This window comes from Nyctereutes procyonoides, unplaced genomic scaffold (assembly GCF_905146905.1).
Source record: "Nyctereutes procyonoides isolate TBG_1078 unplaced genomic scaffold, NYPRO_anot_genome, whole genome shotgun sequence".
Classification (NCBI taxonomy): Eukaryota; Metazoa; Chordata; class Mammalia; order Carnivora; family Canidae; genus Nyctereutes; species Nyctereutes procyonoides.
The window spans coordinates 7,899,004-7,920,248 of record NW_026575135.1 but is presented as its reverse complement, the minus strand read 5'-3'; the positions used below and the strand labels follow the sequence as shown (position 1 = coordinate 7,920,248).

The 21,245-nt window shown below is 42.7% G+C and overlaps 2 protein-coding genes across 2 annotated transcripts in view; both read left to right on the top strand.

Moving 5' to 3' along the window:
• The first annotated feature begins 561 nt into the window (after window positions 1-561).
• Window positions 562-1,760, top strand: LOC129494968 (translation initiation factor IF-2-like). Its single transcript, XM_055302229.1, has 2 exons — window positions 562-1,271; window positions 1,350-1,760. The coding sequence occupies exons 1-2, from the start codon at window positions 1,215-1,217 to the stop codon at window positions 1,758-1,760; spliced, it is 468 nt and encodes a 155-aa protein (XP_055158204.1). The 5' UTR covers window positions 562-1,214.
• A 256-nt stretch (window positions 1,761-2,016) lies between these two features.
• The window catches only part of UGCG (UDP-glucose ceramide glucosyltransferase), a 36,660-nt gene continuing 17,431 nt past the window's right edge, over window positions 2,017-21,245 (top strand). Inside the window, exons 1-2 of the mRNA XM_055302168.1 lie at window positions 2,017-2,226; window positions 19,737-19,878. Of these exons, the coding sequence (XP_055158143.1) occupies window positions 2,129-2,226; window positions 19,737-19,878 (240 nt within the window). The 5' untranslated portion in view covers window positions 2,017-2,128. The remainder of the gene's footprint in view (window positions 2,227-19,736; window positions 19,879-21,245) is intronic.

Genomic DNA, 21,245 nt, shown 5'->3' with positions numbered 1-21,245 from the left:
TGTCTCTGCCTCTCTTTCTCTCTCTCTCTCTCTTTCGTGAATAAATAAATAAAAATCTTTCAAAAAAAAAAAAAAAGATGGTACTGACTGTGAGGTGCGTTTCCATCTCAGAGAGATTAAAACGTGTGAAAGTTTTTTTTTCTAAGAGGGGCGAGAGGCAGAGGGAGTGAGAGAATCTTAAGGAGGTGGGGCTCAGTCCCACAACCCTAAGATCAGGACCTGAGCTAAAACCAAGAGTGGGACTCAACCCAATGAACCACACAGGTGCCCCATGTTAAAGTATTTTTAAAAGTGAGTCCTAGGGGTCCTGGATGGCTCAGTGGGTTAAGCACAGGATTCTTGGTTCTGGCTCAGGTCATGATCTTAGTGAGATCGAGGCCCCAGGTGGGACTCTTAGGTCAGCATGGCATCTGCTGGAGATTCTCTCTCCCTCCCTCAGTCCCAGCCCCACTGCCTGGGCACACTCTACTTCAAATAAATAATAAAGTATCTTTTTTTAAAAAGGTGAATCCTGGAATTAATTAACTACAATAGTGATGTTTAAAAATTTCCATTTATATTTTGCTGGTAGTACACTATCCCGCTATAACTTTAATTCATTAACCAGTGACTGAACAATGGAAGTTTCATTTGTAAACATGGTTCTTACTCACTTTATCCCATTTCCCATAGTGAATGCACAATTGGTTGTCAGACATTAAACTCTTTGATTGTAGTTTACCATTTAATTGTAGATTAAGGTAGTTCATTTAATCAATATCAAACATAATAAATAGCCAACGACAAAATAACCAGCTTCTTTCCAAAACTGAATTCAATTCTGGAATCTCTCAAGGGAGGTCACGGATTATTTAAAAGGAAATCACTTGAAATAATAAACATTGTCTAAACATAAAACAATCAAGAAACAATATAAACTCATCTAGGCTAAAGAAACAAACATTTAGTACTGGATTAAAACATCTCCCTGAACTGATTTAAAGTTAAGATAAAGGCTAAATTACCTGACTCTCCAAGGTGCGCCACCCCTTTACATCTTAGAGCATTGCTATCCACATATGTAATTTAAAGCTTTCTGGTATAGCTAGCCACATTTGAAAAGTAAAACAACCAAAACAGTGGCATTAAGTAATCTTTCATTTGACCCAACATATCAAAAATATTGTCTTGACACGTAATCAGTATAAAGTTCATTAAGGAGTCGGTCTTCAACAATGCCTGTCGGCCACATGGGAGTAGCTCCATCGCCGCAGATGGCCACCGCACTGGGCGTAAGGAGTCTTAGGGTCGGTACTTCGTACTGACTGATTTCTTACTTCCCGAGTTTGAGAGCTTCTTGTATATTACAGGCTGCCCCGCGGCGCCCACGGATCTGGGAAGGATCCGGTGCTTTAGCTCTCGGGCCGGTTGCGACCCAAGACGATACGGCGGTGAAGGCAGGGAGGGAGGAAGCGGTGGAGGAAGCGGTGGAGCCGCCTGGACCTGCGCGTCTCGCTGCGGGCCGCAGGGCCCGGGGCGCCGCCGAGGGTCCGGCGCGGCCCGGCCGAGCCTCCGGGGGGCGCGCTCCCGCCCGCCACGGTGACGCAGCGGGCGCGAGGCCGGCGGGGGGGCTCGGGGGACGGGGGAGGACGGGAGGGAGGGCGGGCGGGGGGCGGGCGGCAGCGGCGCGCCCCGCCCCTCGGAGGGCCGGGCGCCGCGGTTCCGGAGGGCGGGGCGGGGCGCGCCGGGGACTCGCAGCGCCGGCCGCCGGTTTCGATTAGTGCGCGGAGCCGCGGCGGCGGAGCAGGGTGCGGAGTGGAGCGGCCGGGCCGGGCCGGGCGGCGAGGCGGCGGGGCGGCGGCGGCGGCGGCGGCGGCGGCGGGGGCGGGGGCGGCGAGCCCGAGCGCGGGGCCCGCACACCGCAGCGCCCGCACCGCGAGCGCGCCCGGGCCGGAGCGCGGACGAGGACGAGCGCGCGCGGGCGGGGCGCGCAGGCCCTGCCCGCCCCTTCCGCCCCCACCCCCCCGCCCCTTCCTCTCCCCACCTTCCTCCGGCTCCCGCGCCCCCGCGCCGGGCGCCCACCCTGTGCTGCTGCGGGAGCGCGGTCCGCGGCGGCGGCCGGAGCGGGCCGGGCCGGGCCGGGCCGGGGATGGCGCTGCTGGACCTGGCCCTGGAGGGAATGGCCGTCTTCGGGTTCGTCCTCTTCGTGGTGCTGTGGCTGATGCATTTCATGGCCATCATCTACACGTGAGTGAGGGGCTGCTGGCGCGGGGGTCGGGGCCTCGGGGCCTGGGGCCTGGGGCCTCGGGCCGGGAGGGTGGGAGGGTGGGAGGGTGGGAGGCCGCGCGCTTTGGAGACGAGCGGGCTCGGGTGGGGGTGGAGGCGGCGCTGCCCGTCCCGCTCGCGCCGTCCCCGCTCCCCCTGGACCGGCTGGGGCGGGGGTCCTTGGGCGGGGGAAGGGGTGAGTGGGGGCGGTGCGGGGCCGCGGGCGACTGCACGGCCCGGGGGAAGGCGACGGTGCTCTTCCTGCGTGCCGGGCGGACGGCTGCTTGCTTGCTTTCATTGTGTCGGGAATTCCTCTGGCTTTTCGTCTGGGCCAAGATGCATGTAGTGTGTTGTTGCTGCTGCTGCTGCTGCTGCTGCTGCTGCTGCTGCTGTTCTTCTCTCGACCTGGACGACATTTCTGTGCTGCTGCACACAGCCACCCGGAGACCTCCCTGTGGATTTGCTCCTTCCTGGAACAAGCTCTATGCTTTTACCTAGGTGTGGAGCACCTGTCCACCCTGAAACATGTCCACCAACCCTCCGGGCTGACGTTAGAGCCTTGAGTCATGTCAGCTACCACATTTCATTGTGGTTTGCTTTCCTTTTTTTTTTTTTTTCCCAGTTCTTGGTGTATATAGTCTCATTTTGATTTGTCCTCTCCACACACCTTTTTTTTTTTTTTTCATTATGAATTCAACAAATACTTCTTGAGGCCTGCTGGATGCCATTCACGGGGGACACAGTGCCGAGAAGGGTGGGATTCCTGTCCTCAGGGAGTTTACATTCTGGAAGGGAGAGACATAATAAAAATTCGAATAAGGCTATCTCAGATAGTGATAAAACCTATGGATGATCTAAAACAGGGTGGTGGGATGAATCATGACAAGGTATGTGGCTGGTTCTGAGATTTCAATTTTTTAAAATGTCTTTAAAATAGGATCTACCTTTTTAAAGAAATGAAAGAATTGCAATAGAGCACATTTCTCATACGGACTCACTGGCATTTTAGCCTGAAAGAAAAATGACTATACTTACTAATCTTTATCACCAACTAGAAGAGGGCATGTCTTAATAGAAGAGATGGGAGGACTTTTAAGAAATTCGTTGCTGCTTCCCCCCCCCCCTTTTACTACGGAAAAACTGTTTTCCCTCTTGGAAATTCTGCATTTTATTAGTATAGGGTGGCAGTTTCCTGGCACTGGAGAATGATGCTACATTGTAGAAGACATACTGATATTTCTTTGCAGATGAAAGAAAACATGCCACTTGGGTATTGCTGATCTTAGTTTTTGTAGTTTGTGAGCTGTCATCGCCGAACACTTTCTGAAGTTCATTTTAAATATATGAGTTCTTAAAAATCAATTTCGTTACTTTTTTTTCCAGTCATAAATTTTTTTTGAAAATGCTTTCTATATAAGGAATTTAGCACAGAGAGAACTAAATAAAGTTAAACACACATCAAAACTCCTTTACCTTGTTAACCTTTTGTGACTGTCTTTGCAATTGTGTGTGTGTATGTGGGTGTGTAGAGAGAGAGAGAAGAGAGAAGGGAGAGAGAGAGAGACAAAAGGGGGTTGGACATTATGGTTATTCTGTAGCCTGCTTTTAAAATTAATCTATTTAGTAAGTGCTTTCTGGGAAGCTCTTTTGTACAAGGCACTATTCTAAGTGCTGGAAATAAGGTTGGAGAACAAGATGTCCAGGGTTTGCCCAATCCACTCACAGGGAGTTTCCATGTAAAGTGTCATGACCGTTTTTCCCCATGTCAATAAATATATGATCTCTGCATCATTTAAAATAGATGCATGGCATTTTCACTTATGAGGTACTAATATATATTGTTATTAATTGGCATTTAGGTGTTCACTTCATCAAGATTACAAACAATACTGTGGTGAATTCATACGGGTACATCTTTGAGAGAGGATTTCCTTAGTTTACATTCCTGAAAGAAGAATTATTGGGCCAGAAGCCTGCACATTTTAAACTTTGATACAGGGGCGCCTGGGTGGCTCAGTTAAGGTTGAGTGTCTGCCTTCATCTCGGGTCATGATCTAGGGGTCATGGGATGGAGCTCAGCGTCCCGTCCCTGCTGATCAGGGAGTCCTCTTCTCCTCTGCCCCTGCCCCTCCCATCCCTGCTTTTGTGACAGCTCTCTCTCAAATAAAAAAATAAAAACCATAAAAAAAAAACAACCCACCAACTTTGATACATATTGCCCTATAAAAAGTTGTACCTATTTATAGTCCTGGTAACGCTGTTTGATGGTGCTCACTTCCCCTTACTAAGTATTGGGCTCTTCACTGTTCTGTTTTTTATTTTCATTCCTTTAATTACTGGTTCCATTGAACATTTTTTTGTATATGGATATGCTAGTTTTATCTAGTTGTAAATTACATACTCATAATCTTTTGTGCTGCAGTTTATTGCTCCATTAATCATCTTTGATATGAAATTGTTTTTCTGTGATAGGTTGCAGTTTTTTTCCCCACAGTGTGTTTTCTTGTTTTTTGTTTTTCAACTATGTTCATATATTTAACTTGGAGAAAAGTATATGTGCCTGTGTTTTGGATTGTCAGGACTTTTTTTTTTTTTTAATGTTTCTAACTTGTATACACATATAGTTAATGTCTGTTTTCCTTTAGTAATTTGAATTTTCTTTTTTTTTTTTTTTTTTTACCTTTTATCCTTTAATGTACTCATGATCTTACCTTGTTATGTGATGAGAGCTAGGTAGAGCCTTAATTTTAGATTCACCTAGGGATCCCTGGGTGGCGCAGCGGTTTGGCGCCTGCCTTTGGCCCAGGGCGCGATCCTGGAGACCCGGGATCGAGTCCCACGTCGGGCTCCCGGTGCATGGAGCCTGCTTTTCCCTCTGCCTGTGTCTCTGCCTCTCTCTCTCTCTCTCTCTCTGTGACTATCATAAATAAATAAAAAATAAATAAAAAAAATTTTAGATTCACCTAAATATTTAGCCCCTTGTCCCTAAATCACTTTGTGAATTATTATTTGATTATTCCACATTTCTGAAATACTGTCTTTATAATGGACTACATTCTTCTGTATACTTGTATATATTTAAAGATTCCCAGTGCTGTTTCATTGATCTAATCTTGTACTAGTATTCACTGTTTTAATTAATGAAGTTTTATGACCTTATTATTGGTAAGGAAAGCCCCTCATTCTTTTGCAAACTTTATTGCCTTTACACATTTTCTTTTAAAGATTTAATTTATTAATGAGAGACACAGAGAGAGAGGCAGAGACGCAGGCAGAGGAAGAAGCAGGGTCCGTGCAGGGAGCCCGATGTGGGACTCGATCTTGGGAGCCGGGGACTTGGTCCCAGGACCCCAGGATCACGCCCTGAGCCAAAGGCAGACGCTCAACCGCTGAGCGACCCAGATGTCTCTTTAATTGCAATTTTTAAATCTTGTTTTTAAATTGGATTTATTAAGTTTACAGGAGAATTTTGACTTCTTTCAACATAGGACTATGATATACCCCCTCAATTATATAAAGTCACACTTGTGACTTTATCATTATATATATATTATATTAATATATATTAGGCTGCATTGTTACAGTTATACATAAATATATGTATTTGTGTATATATTATATGTAATATAGTATAATATAATATATAATTGTAGCTTTGTGGCCTAATATTCCAAGTAACCTGTGCTGTTAGACTTGAGACAACTCCACAGTTGTTTTAGGTTATTTATTTTGTGTTTAATGATGAACAGCAAAATTTTCTCTAAATACTTTTTGGTGTTTGAGAATAGTGCAAACATTTAGCTTGAAGTACAATGGAGAGGCTTTGTATTTTTTTTTTTTTTAAGATTTTATTTATTTATTCATGAGAGACAGAGACATAGGCAGACAGAGAAGCAGGCTCCATGCAAGGAGCCTGATGTGGCACTCAAGGATCCATCGGGACCCTCCTGTGGGACCCCAGGATCATGCCCTGGGCCAAAGGCAGACTCTCAACCACTGAGCCACCCAAGCATCCCAAAATAAAGATATTTCTCAGTTTAATGAGTAATTTTCAGCAGAGAACTGGGGTTTGTGCCCCTCCCCCTCACTGTATTAATGAAATTGCAAACTTGATATCTCAGCATTTTGACGAGGAAAGCTAAAGGACACTGGCAACAATATTTTAGTTAAAATAGTGTGCTAACATTCTGTACTTTATTGAAGAATGTTTTTTTTTTTCTAAACACATGTTCTGTGTCCTCGAATCTTTTTTTGAAATAAGGTAAAGTATACATAAAATAAGCAGATATTGAAACTCTCCTTCTAAAACTTTGTGCTTGCAACTGGAAGAAATGGAGCCTATTTCTAAAACTCATATGGCTCCATTATCTGGTTGTCACATTAAAGAGATGAATCTTAGACATCTAATTGTTAAAAACATGTTAGTCATGCAAATACTATAGTAAATGGTTAAGAAAAGCTATAAAACTTTTAAAAACCAATTGGTTATTGTTTAAAATTAAATAGAGTGTGTAATGACATCCAGTTAGATTCAGTGTTCTACTGAATTGTGTCCCCTTAGAAAGAGAGCTAAGTATTGGTCTGTATTAAAAAAGGGAGCTCAGGGACACCTGACTGGCTCAGTTGGCTGAGCATGCAGCTCTTGATGTCAGGGTTGTGAAGTTGAGCCTCACGTAGGATGTAAAAATTACTAAAAAATAAAGAAATAAACTTAAAAAAAAAAAAGGGAGCTCAGTGTGATTAATACAATGAAAAGTTCTTTCTCAAATTATTCAGATTTCACAAGTGTCTCACAATTTCTATAAGTCTGCAATTTTAAAAAAATTTAGATAATTTATAAACTAGAAAGCCATTCCTTTTTTAAAAAATATTTTATTTTTCTGAGAGACAGAGCAAGCATGAGGGGAGAGGGGCAGAGAGAGAGAGAAGCAGAGTCCCTGCTGAGCAGAGAGCCTGATGTGGGGCTTGACCCCACTACCCTGAGATCATGACCTGAGCCGAAATCAAGACTGGGACACCCAACCGACTTAGCCACCGAAGCACCCCAGTTTCCAATTTTAATATTGAACTGATGTTTAGTCATTTTGTAATATGTTCTAGATGGCGGACGTTTGTGACATTACTGCCTATAATGTTCTCAAGATCATATTCAGATTAGAGTATTGAAATTCAGAGCTCTTAATTCTCAAGATTTTTTTTTTTTTTTTGTAATCTCCTAAAAATAACTACTGATTCTAACCTCATTGGGCAGAATTGGTTAAGTGATCTTCATGAGTTTTTCCTTTTTGAGAGCTAGTGTAGTTTGGTAGCTTGGGAGCTGTGGTGAAATCCTGCAGAAGTCTAGAACCAGTCATTTTCTTCTCTTTTTAGGTCTTGGCAGCCATATTACTCTATGATAAGGGTATCTGAGCCACGCACCTTGCCTTCTTTCCCTCCATCTCCCTTCTTTTTCTTCGCTTTCTTCTCATTTCTCCCTCTCCTTGGATTATTGTTTTTTGTCCTCTGTTTGTAGTGTTCAGTGCTAGGCTTTTATCTTTTAATTGACTGGAGGTGCCAGGCTAGTGTGGAAATACTTCTTGTATCTGTAAATATTAACTGCCCTCTAGTAAAGCAGAGGTCTTTCCCTGGAATTTTAAGTTCATTCTACTTTTTCTAACCTTTTTGGCACAGCCACATGTATACCTGCTGCATGGCTTTTGAGTGAAAAGTAATACCGTATCTGGAGGTCTGTGAACATCCTGTCAGAAACAAATTGTTTTTAATGTAAATTTTAGTATTTCGTATGTTATTTTTAGCAAGTATGATCTTTGCCTTAAATTCATTAATACTTTGGTGTTCTAAAAAAAAAAAATACTTTGGTGTTCTGAGCCATAGCAGAATGTAAATTGAGAGCTGCTTTTCTGGGTTCAGTTCTGAGGATCTTCTGGACTGTGGTCACCTGTTGATCAGTCAGGGTTATTGCTGCCTGGACCACTTTTTGGGTGAATGAATGAGGCAGTTGAGCCCCTTTAACCGGAATCTGGAAGATACCAAATTAATTGGATGTTAGTGTGATAGCTTCAAAAAGCGAACTGACCATTGTAATCTAGCGTTAACGTTCGGTGATGCCTGTGAACTCATCATCCCACCCTTTTCCTACATCATGATCTTCTCTGTACTCTAGATTATCGAAACTATCTCCACTCACTCGTATCTCTACCAACAGCCTTGCTCCCTTTCTTCTTTATTTTTCTAACTGTAGCCTTACCCTCCTGGAGCACTAATCTTAGATCATGTGCTTATAATTTTACCATGGTTCCCCCAGTGCCTTCAGGTTGACATGCAAGCTCCACTTCAGGAGCTGAGCCGTTGTACCTAATTCTTCAGCAACATTGAATTACTGACATTCCTCTGAATATGCTGTGTATTTTCTTTAGAATTATCTTTCCTTCCTTTTTTCCCCCTCCTCCCTCTCTTCATTTTTCTTTAACTTCTACTCACCCAGGTCTATTTAGACTTTAGCTTTTTGCTATATAAAGCCCTTCTTATAATTTAGTGCCTTGAATTTACCCTTCTGAATTATAAATGTGTGTTCAGCTGTCTCTTTTCCCAATTAGATTGTAAGCTCTTGAGGGTTGGACAGTGTCTTATTTACTGTTCTATCTCCAGTGTGTACTAGGCACTCAGTTGTTGCTGGCTGAATGAACGAACTTTGAGTTTTTTCCAGTAGTAATGGTGGATTTTTTTCAGTGTCATTAGTTCAGCGTCATTTGGCCATTGTGATCTGAGGTAGATGATCCGATTTGGGGATGCTTTCAGTGGTGATGGACTTTAATGAAATTTATTGGACTAAATGGAATCTTTATTTCACTATTTCTAATTAATTGCAGACTAAAATAGAAACAGAGTTCTATTAATAATATGCTTACCTACAAGTCTGAATCCCCTCCCCAAGGTTTCCCTATGGGAATGCCTGTCTTGTCATAAATAATTTTTACACTAAGATCTGACTTGGCAGGGGATGCAAAGCCCAGTGTTCTCCTGAGTTGGTTGAGATGCAAATCCACAGAATTTTATTTTATACACAGAATAGTTGAAATGTCACATTCTGCTGTAGGGAATTTTATAGCAGAACATTAGGATAGTCCCATTAGTTCCTTTTGATTTGAAAAGAGTTTGAGCGTGTGGTTATGTTTGAGGGTCTCCTGTGTTTTTGAGCACTATGTGCTCAGTCCATGTCTTCTGCTGAGTGCCTGTCTTAGTTGCTGTTAGCCAAACACCATGCTCTATCCATATCCCATACACTAGGTCCAGCTCTGTTGTCATCAAGGGTCAGTGAGTTGGGATTGGGGGGGGGGTAAAATTAATAAAGATCTCCAACTTGTTTTCAGTGGCAGTGGAATCTTTTGTACTCTGTAGTGTGTAAGTCCATTGCCCAGTGGAAATAGTTGTTGTTTTCCCATAAGGCTAAGTCACTATTGGCTATTATGTGGTCTGTGGGGAATCTTGTGTCTGCAGAGTTCAGGTTGTACCAGAAGGTGTTCCTTTCTGTTGCTGAAGAAGCCCTACTGTTTTTGAAAAGATAAGTGCAATATGGAAGTGGCATTAATCATGACATACTCCGATCATAAACACACAGCAACAGCCTTCCAGGGCAGAGTCACAAGTAATAACAACAGAAGCCTTTTATCATGGGAAATGGCAGGCATGGACTCTGTGAACCAGGGGCCTGCTGATATAACACTCAGCCTAATTTTACACGATGTATTAACAAGCTTGGTGGCATAGAGCAGAGGAGATGAATCCAAGAGTCAGATAAATTGGTTCAACTGAGCCCCGTAGCAGAACTGTAAAAAAGCGCACTATCTGGGGCTTAACGTTAAGCAAGGTGACCTTTGCCGGCCAGGAATCTTTATTCTCCCTTCAGGGCTTTGTGTGAGGTTCTTGTGCTGCACTTCTGGGAGGTATGGCTTTGCATTAAGATTGCTGCAGAGCTGCTGCCAGCCCCTTCAGTCGAGGTCTCCCTTCATACCAGCTTCCCTCCTGCTCAGAATGAAATTAGAATGTGAACCGGTAGGGACACCTGGGTGGCTCAGTGATTGAGCGTTTGCCTTTGGCTCAGGTAAAGATCCTAGGGTTCTGAGATTGAGTCCCACGGTCGGGGGGGATTGCTCCTTTCTCTGCCTGTGTCTCTGCCTGTGTGTGTGTGTGTGTGTGTGTGTGTGTGTGTGTGTGTGTGTCTCGTGAATAAATAAATCTAAAAAAAAGAATGTGTGAACCAGTAAAATAAGTCATTTAAAGTGGCACACACCATCAAATCAACAACTTGTGAGAAAGGCAGAGAGAAAGCAGGGAGAGGAACTACAAGATTAGAAGAAAACCCTAAGCCAAAACAATGAAGAAGAGTCAACAATTCTAGAGACTGAGCTATTAGGAAATAAAAATCACCCATGATGAAACCGTTCCATCAGCTCAGAAGTTGAAAGCCCTTGTGCCAAGAGCCGATTAGGACCCGTCAAGCTAAAGCTGCTATAAAGTCCTGCAGGGCCCCTGAATAGTTCTTACCAGTCGCTTGGGGCTCTTTGAAATGTTCCCGGAATAGATGTCCTTCTAGGCCCCAGTGGAAAGCAGGACCCTGAAGGCCTGTCTCTCCCCTGCTCCCCATCCCGCCGCTGGCAGGTCCAGCCCCGCAGGTGCGCTGCCAGCGCCTCCTCCCCGCTGCCCCGCGGGCACTGGGCTCCATTCTGGGATTTCGAGCTTTGCAACAGAGAGTGACTAGCTTCTGATTGAGAATTTAACTTAGAAATCATTCCTCGGGAATAACACATGGAAGTTGTCCTGTGCTTTCTGTCTCTCCAACATTGGTTACTCACGTTCCAGGATCATTTTATTCTTTAAAAATGAAACTAATCAAAACCATCGACCGGACATAGCGGAGGTACATTCCTTTTGTATCCAGTGTGTTCCTGAAAGTGTCATAAAATCAAATTCTGAAAATCAAATGGATGTAGGTGTTAGAAGGGGGAGATTCTCTTTCTTTCTTTCTTTCTTTCTTTCTTTCTTTCTTTCTTTCTTTCTTTCTTTCTAAGATTTTATTTATTTATTCATGAGAGAGAGAGAGAGAGAGAGAGAAGGAAAGGCAGACAAGGGCAGAGGGAGAAGCAGGCTCCATGCAGGGAGCCCGTTCATAGAGAACTAAGGTGATTATTAAAATCCCAAATGATGGTTCTGCTGGGCTCAAGGCCTGAGGCGTGCTGCCACTGGATTGGGGGCTTTCCAGGTGGTAGGGGTTGTTCAGAGAGTCCCCCTTCCCGGCCTCCCCCTGGCCTGGACTGGGGTGAGAAGGCTGCTTTGTAGCATTTACTCTGGGGACTGCACTGGCTTTGGTGATTTAATGGTCAACAAAACAGTCTCTTCTGGAATCCCTCAACATGTCTCCATCCTAGAAGGCAGTGTGCTTGGATTACATAGTAACTGGGAGTTACTTTGCTCATTGTGTCTGCCCTCGGCTCTCAGCTCTTGAGTGTGGGAGCTCTCCCCGTAGCGGAGCCAAAGGAAGGAAGGGTTTTTGTGGCAGTAGAATCCCACATTTTGAGTCAGGCTGAGGGTAGAGGAATTCAGAGAAGCCAGGAGTATGCAGCACCTCTGCCCAACTGAGAACCTCTCCAGTGATTTAAAAGGAGAGCTCAAGCCACTTTCAATGGATCACTGGTGATATTTAATGTTCCTCACTGTCATGCTTCTGTTGCCTCTATATTTTTTGATGAGCTCTTACAACTATAAAATGGTTCCTAAATATTGAGTGTAGTTTTAACTTTACATATAATTTAAATTTTGCATTAAATATGTTTTATGCCGTGTTTTGACTTCCTGTTTTGATCATGATTTGGGACTTTTGATGATTCCCCTTTCCCCTTTTAATCTTTCTTAATACACCAGGGTGGTTTTATGTTTAAAAAAAAAAAAAACCCAAGTGCTTGGGTGGCTCAGTTGGTTAAGCATCTAACTCTTGATTTCAGCTCAGGTCATGATCTCAGGGCTGCAAGATTGAGCCCCATATCGGGCTCTGTGCTGAGCGTGGAGCCTGCTTAAGACTGTCTCTCCCTCTCTCCATCTGCCCCCCACCCGCACCCCAAGTGCTCATACTCTTGCGCTCTCCAAAAAAGAAACCACCCCAAAACAACATGGGCGCCTGGCTGGCTCAGTCAGTGGAGCATGTGACTCTTGATCTTGGGTTTGTGAGTTTGAGCCCCACATTGGGTAAAGAGATTAATCAAAAACAAAATCTTAAAAAAAAAAATCTTTAAAAAATAAAAAGACCCATCATAATGGTTTAATATTTAAATATTTATGAAAGAATCTTTAAGCATATGAATTTCTAGTTCTTCCATTTTGGTGTATAAGCCTTATCAGCGTTTGCCATTTCTAAATCTCTTCCTAGAACTATAGTAATTTGGAGAAGTGGAAAATGTCCTTAAAATTAGTTTTTAAAAAATTATCAATAACAGCTGTCATTGAATGTTAACTTTGTGGCTCAATTTCATCTGTTTCTCACTGCTTTATGAGGTAGGTACTAATCATCCCCCCTTTTTTAAAAAAAGAGAGTTAAAGAAGTAATTTACCCAAGGATACTCAGTTCACTGTGAAGCTGGTATAAAAATCCAGGTGATCTGCTCCAGCCCAGGCTCTTGAACCAGCATGTGGCTCTATACAGCCAGTGATAACCTAAAAATAACCCCGGAAGTAGTCTACAGGGATAGAGTATCTGTATGGGACTTTCTCCAGTTGCTGTGACTCTTTCGTTTCTGATAACTGGCAACATTGGGGATCCCTGGATGGCTCAGCGGTTTAGTGCCTGCCTTCGGCCCAGGGCGTGGTCCTGGAGTCCCAGGATCAAGTCCCACATCAGGCTCCTGCATGGAGTCTGCTTCTCCCTCTGCCTATGTCTCTGCCTCTCTCTGTGTCTCTCATGAATAAATAAAATCTTAAAAAAAAAAACAACAACAACACTGAGAGTACTGTGGAGGGAGCCCCTACTTCTTGTCTGCACCTCTCCCCCATTCTCATACCACTTGACCTGCCCCTTCTCGGCCTTCTTGTTTTTAGCCATCCCAGAACTGCGATCCTCCCGAGCTTCCACCTCTTCTCACATTCTTCTCTTCTTACAGTGATCTAGTCTTCCTTAGGTCCATGGTTCTCAGCTTTGACTGCACTTCGGAGTCACCATGGGAGTCCTTAAAAAAAAAAAAAAATACTCCTTGCCTGTGTCTCAGCCCTAGACATTCTGGTTTAATTGGTCTGAGCGTCAGGATTTTTTAAACTCCCCAGGTGATTTTCTTGTGCAGTCAAGGTTGAGAATAACTGCCCTAGGCTATGTATCCACAGTTGTGGCATCCATCCACCTGTTATCTCTTGGTTTCTTGGAACCGGCCATCTAGCCAGAACTCAGAGTTCATTGCTGCCTCATCTTGCCCCTCGCCTTCCCTCCTATCAGTCTGCCTTGTTATCCTGAATCCATCTCATAATTTATAGCGTCTCAACTTTCCACGTCGCACAGAGGGTGACCACTCAGCCATGTGGGTCAGTACTACTACACATTCATGGTCTCAGGTCTCCGCCGAGCCTCGGTGCCGTCTGGCAGTGCTTTTGTTTCTTTATTTAGCCTCCGTCACCCATTATTGGCAGAACCTCTTTCCAACTCTTCACCCTTCTTACCTTTGGTCTTGTCAGATTTTCCTAATTCCTGCTTCACACTGGGCCCTATCATGCCATTAATTATTTTAACTTTTCTCTCTCTCATTCTATATACTCAAGTATTAAAAAAAATATCCCCCCTCCAAAATTACACTGAAAAACCTTTCCCCATCTTAATTGCTCAGGCCAGAGTAACTTTTATTCAGGTCAGATGTCAGGGGATCTAGTGTTTATTCCCTGTTATCCCGTTGCACTTCTCATTCATTTCCTTCTTAGCCTGTTTTCATTTACCCCTGCCCGCAGAGTTCAAGGGCATCAAGTCCACACAATCAGGTGGGCATTTCATTTCTTTTCTTGACCTCTCAGCTGCATTCAGTGTTGCTCTTCCTTGACCACTTTCAAAAAGAAAACAGCTTCACCAGATAAAGCCTTTTTTAGTAAATCCTTTCTTCCTGCCTTTCTTTCTGCTTCTTGGGCGACTCACACATAGTCCTCTTCATGCATTACTGGCCCTGTAAGACCGTCAGCTCCCAGGTAGAGCTTATGTATTTAACAAACGCTGGATGGCTCCGTATTTTTACCTCTAGACTAACCTTATCTTCTGAGTTCTGTATGTATTTATTTACTCTTATTTAGTCAATGTTTTTTTTTTAATTGAGATAAATGTACTATTTATCATTATTTTGCTGGAGCCTGGAGAATTTATAGTCTACTGTAGTGTGGTTCACTGCGAGCCTGCATCAGAATCATTTGAGATGCTTGTAAAAATAAGCTTCGTAAGCTCTGCAACTGATCCATTATGTTGTGATTTTTACCTGTGGGCATCGTGTATATAAGTGTTGAGAAACACTGGTCTCCTGGTCTGGAAATTGTCTCAAAGCGGTGAGCTGGGGCAATTGGAGCACTGACTTCATCTGTTTTCCATGTCGTAGGAGTCACTGTCCTCCTTTATCTCATGTGCAGTATCTTAAAAGCCACCGTTTCCCATTTGTTTCCCACATCTTGTCTGATTTTTTAAAAAATTGCTTCAGGTAGACAAGCAGATCCAACCTCTATCTCTTCATCTTGTCTGAAAGTGTAAGTCCGGGGGGTGGGGTGGGGTTTAGGCCAGGGTTTTTGATACTTTTGTAAGGACAGAGACAAGGCTGCAGACTAAATGTATTAGCTGCAAATTGGAAATAACCCAAATGCCCATCAACAGAAAGTAGCTAAATAAAGTGTGGTGTATTAATACAAGGAATATAGGCTGCAATAAGAATGAAGAACTAGGCACAGCTGGATGGGACAGTCGGTTGAGTGTCCCACTCTTGGTTTGGGCTCATCATGATCTTAGGGTCGTGAGATCCAGCCCTGCTTTGGGCCCTGAGCTTAGTGCAGAGTCTGCTTGAGGTTCTCTCTTCCACCCCCTTTGCCACTCCTGCTTGTGCATGTCCACTTGCTCTTTCACTCTCTCTCTCTCTCAAAATAAATGACTCTTTTTAAGAGATGAATGAACTATAACTAAATGTAACAGCAAAGATGAATCTCTCAAACACATGAAGTCAAAGAAACCAGATACAATTGAGTACATCCTATCGGATTCCCTTGAGATAAAATTCTAATATTGGCAGAATTGGTGTGTTGGAAGTCATTACCCTTGAGGAGGAGGGTAGTTAGTAGATGGGGACGCACAAGGGCTTCTGGGATTCCAGTAATATTCTGCTTCTCGATCTGGGTCCTGCTTATGGGTGTTTCACTCTGAGAAGATTCATTGAGCTGTATACACACATGTGACTTTATGTGTTACATATCAATAAAAAGTACTCTTCCCCGCCCTCTAAAAGAAAGACAAGGCCCTGCAAGCCAGATGCATGATGGGAAGGTAGAACTGGATTTCTGGTGTAGAACCTCCAACTGAGAAAGGACTGTACAAAAGATCCTGACAGAAAGTGAGTCACCTGCTTTAGGTCAAGGGTGGAAATGGGCACCCATGATAAATCCAGTGCAATGGGTGGATGCAGTGGGCTCAAGTTCAGTTCTTAGTCCTACAGATCCCCTGCTCTGAGATACCAGAGGTAAACCGGTTTGAAACCAGTAAACCCTGTAGACCCTGTCAGAGCCACCTCATTTGGAGGACTCAGGCCATTTTTGAGACCCTGGGCAAATGGGCTGTTGATCATATTTTGAAAAATATAGATTGGCTTACAAAACACTAGCCATGGCCAAGGCACCCGCCAGCATCCTTTCTCTGTGTGGCGGGCAAAGTTATATTAAAGTTCTCGCTTTAGAACATGGTTTGGTTGACTATAAAAGTTTTATGTAGAGAAGAGCTTCTGTACACGTGTAACTCTTCCATTAGACTGCAGCTCCTTGGCACTTGGGAATTCCCCTGTTCACTTTATCTCCAGTGTGCAGGATGATGCCTAGTGTACATCTGGGGTTCAGAAATGATTGTTTAGGGAGGAAATGGCAAGTAGTCGTGGAGCACCACTGTGTGCTCACTGTAGTGCCATGTGATTTGGTGTGTGATGTAATGGATGTTTTACTGTTTTTGATAAACATTTCACATAATTTGTAACAAGGGGCTTTGTCAGTTATGTTACATAAATCAAAACAATATGCTCCAAAGTAGGATTCTTGTATCCTAGGGGGTACTTCACAAGATGACTCCTTAGGGGGTATGGAATGAAAATTTGGGAGGTTGAGGGGGGAGAGAGAAAGATGGGAGAAAGACAAATGGGATTTTTTTTTTTTTTAAGATCCTGTGACATAGTTTGGTTATAATTATTTTGAGTAGAAATTTCAGATTTAGTATTAACCAGAAAGGGCTTCATTGTTCGGTGAGTCAGAATGAGTCTGATAAAATACTACATTCTTGATACAAAAAGCTTTCCGAAGGACAGGAGGTATATCTCTATTAGCATTTAAAGTAAAATGTCTTAATAAAGAGAAAGGGAAGAGGGGGACGGAGAATCAGTCCTGTGGACTATTTAATGCTGTTTAAGTTATCCTTGTTTTTAATTTAAAGATTTGCCAAATTCAGTGAGCTAGTGGGCTGGATTTCTCTGTATTGGTCGACCTTGTGCATGTTTCGATAAGTTTAATAGCACTTAATGATCATGCAGTGGGAAAATAATGAAAAAATTCCTGGGATTCCAGGCCTTCTTATTTTGTCTTCCATGTCTTAAACTGTTCCAGGATTTCAGTGCCTTGCCTCCCATTCTCTCTGCCGCATTCTGGATAATTTCTTCAAATCTAGATTCCAGTTGTCTAGTTCTCTTTTAAGCTGTACATGCATTCTTCTGTCTATTGCGTTTCAAATGTGAATGATTATATTTTTTATTTCTAGACATTGAGTGTTTTCTTCACCTCGGGTGGTCTCTCATCTTTTCTCTTGGGTTTTGTTCAAGCAGCACAGGTAATTTGTGTTATGGGTTCCAAACCCATGTGTTGGGTGTTCTCTTGGAAGACTTTTTCCTTTTATTCACTTCATTCAGGAGTGAATCCAAGAAGGCAGCATCCCCATCTTTGCTCTGTGGGCCAGTATTTTTCTATTTTGCCTTTCAGGGATTCTGTATTTATACAAGATGGACAGAACAGAGGTCCCATCATTCTTGTCTCAGGCTTGTCTCCATCTCTAGATCATCAGGGACTAACAGGTGGCCCTGGGGCAAGCATCCAGCACTCCCTCATAGATTTCTCCACATTTCTGACCTGGGAGGTTTTCTCTGTTTTCCTAACAGTTCACTCATGTATTTTAAAACATGCTTTTAATGCATCTCTATTAAACATTATAAATATTATGTTAGATTTGTATGTGTGTGTGTTGGCTTGTATATGCATTTTTTAAAAGTCTCTGGAAAGATGGGCAAGAAACTAATAATGCTGAGAATGAGGGACAGGGGTGACAGGGAGACTTCTCTTATGTGACTGAGCCATTTAGGCACCCCTTACTTTATTTTTTGAGAGAGAAAGCTTGGTGTACCCATGAGGCAGGGAGGGATTGAGGGAGACAGAAAATCCTAAGCAGACTCCACACTCATTGAGGGCTCGATCCCATGACCCTGAGATCATGACCTGAGCCAAAATCAAGAGTCGGACGCTTAACCAACTGAGCCACCCAGGCACCCCAGGGGTTGTATAAGTTTTAGATCATGGTTTTACCTCTGTCCATCCTCTAGATGATCTTGCTAGATGAATATTTTCCTAACTATCTATGGCAGAAGATCAGCTCTTTAAAAATTTTCCAGTCTGGCATAGACTGATACTTTGGTAAACTACAATAAAAATAAATACTGATCACGTGCTTGGATGGCATGGAAATGTCAAATTGCTGTAAATGTTTCTAAATGCTTTCTCTTCATTTCTTCTCATCGCAGACCAGTAAAAATGCAACTTATCCACGAACCACAATGAGCAGCACTGCTGGAAATGATACCCTATTATTTTCTGGCATTTGGAGGTTGTATATCAGAAATTGATACTATCTTATTTTTTAAAAAATCTCTTACTGGTTAAAATTTTTTTTTCCATTGTAGGTAACCCATTTTTCTTTCTGTAAAATGTTTTATGGCCTTATCTGAAATGTTGGATATTTGCTATGGCCTTTAATTAACTGAGCATGAGCCCAGGGCCAACTGCTGTGGATGATGTTAGTGGTATACTTTCAAAGTCATTCATAGATTAATGGTGTATTTCATCAAATCAAAGATGCATTGATTATGGTGTTTTCTTGATCTTCTAGAAGGCTGGTTTTCATGCTACTAATTTAGGACTGCCATCTGGCTGCCACCAATTGTTAAGATGCCATCGATTTCAGAGATGTTAAAATGTGGAAGAACGTGTGTCTTAAAATATCTTGCACATGGTCCCGTGATCGTTCTAACCTCTAATTACTGTTGAGTGCTTGGAGACTTGCTTATGAGGAGGAGGAAAGATTTCAGTGACTTCCTTTAGAAACATCACCACTCTGCTGAAAGGCATCTCTTCTCTTTGTTGTCACACCATGAGCATTAACTGGGGCAAATTCTTTCATTAATTCGCATGGCTTCCCTCCTTAGGAGCCTTTTGCTGTGGCACCCTTGGGATGGACCAGTGCTGAGAACCTTGGCCAACTTGTCTGTGTAGTGGTGGCACTGGTATATCTTCCAATGTCATTAATAGACCTTTTTTTTTCATCATAGTGATTTTTTTTCATACTTTCAAATTCCCTCTGTTCCGCCCCTGCCATTCTGAGCTTGTGAATATTAGAAGTTCCGCTACTTACCCATTTTCTTGCTTGCTGTGCCAGTAGCATAATACTTCTTTCAGTTGTGTGTTATGTAGGCTGCTTGTTATAGAAATTTCTCAGATTTTTCTGGTTATACTTCTCTGGTTTTCTGGGGAAGATAGGAACTCCTCTCCCCACCCTCCCACCCCCCGCTGTTTATATAGTTCTTGGTCCACTTTGATGGCAGTTTGGGAGGAAGGGCAGTTAATATGTGGGCTAACACTATAATTCATTTCTTCACCATGTATTTATTGAATGCCTACTCTCTACTAGGCATAGTTCTCTAAGCACTGAGAGTACAACCATAAACAACAGTCTTAAACTCCAGCCTTCATTGGAACATTCAGTCTGCTTCGTTCTGGTTTTCCTAAACTGGGCACTTCTCTGGTTACTTTGCTTCATTTTCAGATATCTGAGTGTTGTACTGTATGTTGGCAAATTGAATTTAAATAAAAATTAAAAATAAAAGTTAAAAAAAACAAGTAAACAAATAAAACTTAGAATTTAGTAATATTCGATAGCCTCACACATACTTTATCCAGAAATAATGTATATATCATTTGCTTTTTAGCCGATTACACCTCAACAAGAAGGCAACGGACAAACAGCCGTATAGCAAGCTCCCGGGTGTGTCTCTTCTGAAGCCACTGAAAGGCGTAGATCCTAACCTAATCAACAACTTGGAGACATTCTTCGAATTGGATTACCCCAAAGTAAGTACAACCTTGAACTCATTAGAAATGGGTGAGATACCCCCTTGTGCTTTTCTCTCGTGTTTCTCTTGTAAAGAGCCATGTTGACTGTAAAAGGTGAAGGTATTAAAAATGCACGACAATGTCAGTCTCATACAATTTATGCTGTGATAGCAGTAGTCACAGGACAGAAATGGAATTGAGGAAGGGGACAGATTTCCTTTTGTAACCTTGTAACCACCTGCATGTCCATCTGAATTAGAAATCCCAGAGTAGACCTCCTGGAACTCAGACATTGTTAAGTGCCTGGCAGTTTGAATAAAAAAATCTTGTTCCATGAGAGGCATATGTGAATGACGAGAAGAAGAGGCCGTGAGAGAGAAAAAGCAGCGTTTAGTGATCTGAGATGGGATGCAAGATAGCTAGAAGTAAACGTAAATTCCCTTGAGAATCTGGGTTTTGAGCCAAGAATAGGTTACAATTAGCGGTAAGATGGGGCTTCCTCATACCTAATTTCTAATTTCTTTATCTTTCTGGGTTTTAATGCCATATGTATTGTTTGTTGTTTTTAAATAATTATTTTTATTTAAATTCAATTAACGTATTATTGGTTTCAGAGATAGAAGTCAGTGATCTGTCAGTCTCATATAATACGCAGTGCTCGTTACATGTTGTGCCCTCTTAAATGCGCATCACCCAGTTACCCTATCCCCCCATGCCCTCCCCTCCAGCAAACCTCAGTTTGTTTCCTGTAATCAGGAGTCTCTTATGGTTCATCTCATCTTTTTTTTTTTTTTCTTTCCTCTTTTCCCCTATGATCCTCTGTTTTGTTTCTTAAATTCCACATATGAATGAGATCATATGATAATTGTCTTTCTCTGATTGACTTATTTCGCTCAGCATAATATCCACTAGTTCCATGCATGTCTTGCAAATGGCAAGATTTCATTCCTTTTGATGGCTGAGTAGTAGTCTACTGTTTGTTGTGTTGTTTGTATCATTCATCTATACAATCTGTAGATCTGTTAACTCAGCATCTTCCTTCATTGGTGAACTCCCAGTTTTCTTGAGGTGACAGTATTCTTTTTATCTCTTCCCTTTGATATTCCACCTGTAGTTTCTTAGGAGAATTGACTGTTTATTTATGTAGGCAGCTTGATTGCCGCTTTTTAAGCTGCCTGTTTGAAACACTGCTTTTGAATGTGTCTTTACATTTCTAGCTGCTTGATTTGAATTTTCCTCCAAGGTCCCTGTTCACTTGTGTCAGTTTTTACCCTTACTGTCTCAGTTTCTCCATAGTTTTTGCCCTTTGGAGACTCTTGCCCTATTTCCTTAGAACAGTGTATCCCAACTAGTGAGGAGGAAGATAATATATCCACCACACTTCT

Bases quoted from the DNA above. Each gene is read 5' to 3' on its own strand.
- LOC129494968 (XM_055302229.1), top strand. From the start codon at position 1,215: ATGCCTGTCGGCCACATGGGAGTAGCTCCATCGCCGCAGATGGCCACC. The intron at 1,272-1,349 runs GTAAGGAGTCTT...TGTATATTACAG, and splicing joins AGATGGCCACCGCACTGGGC to GCTGCCCCGCGGCGCCCACG.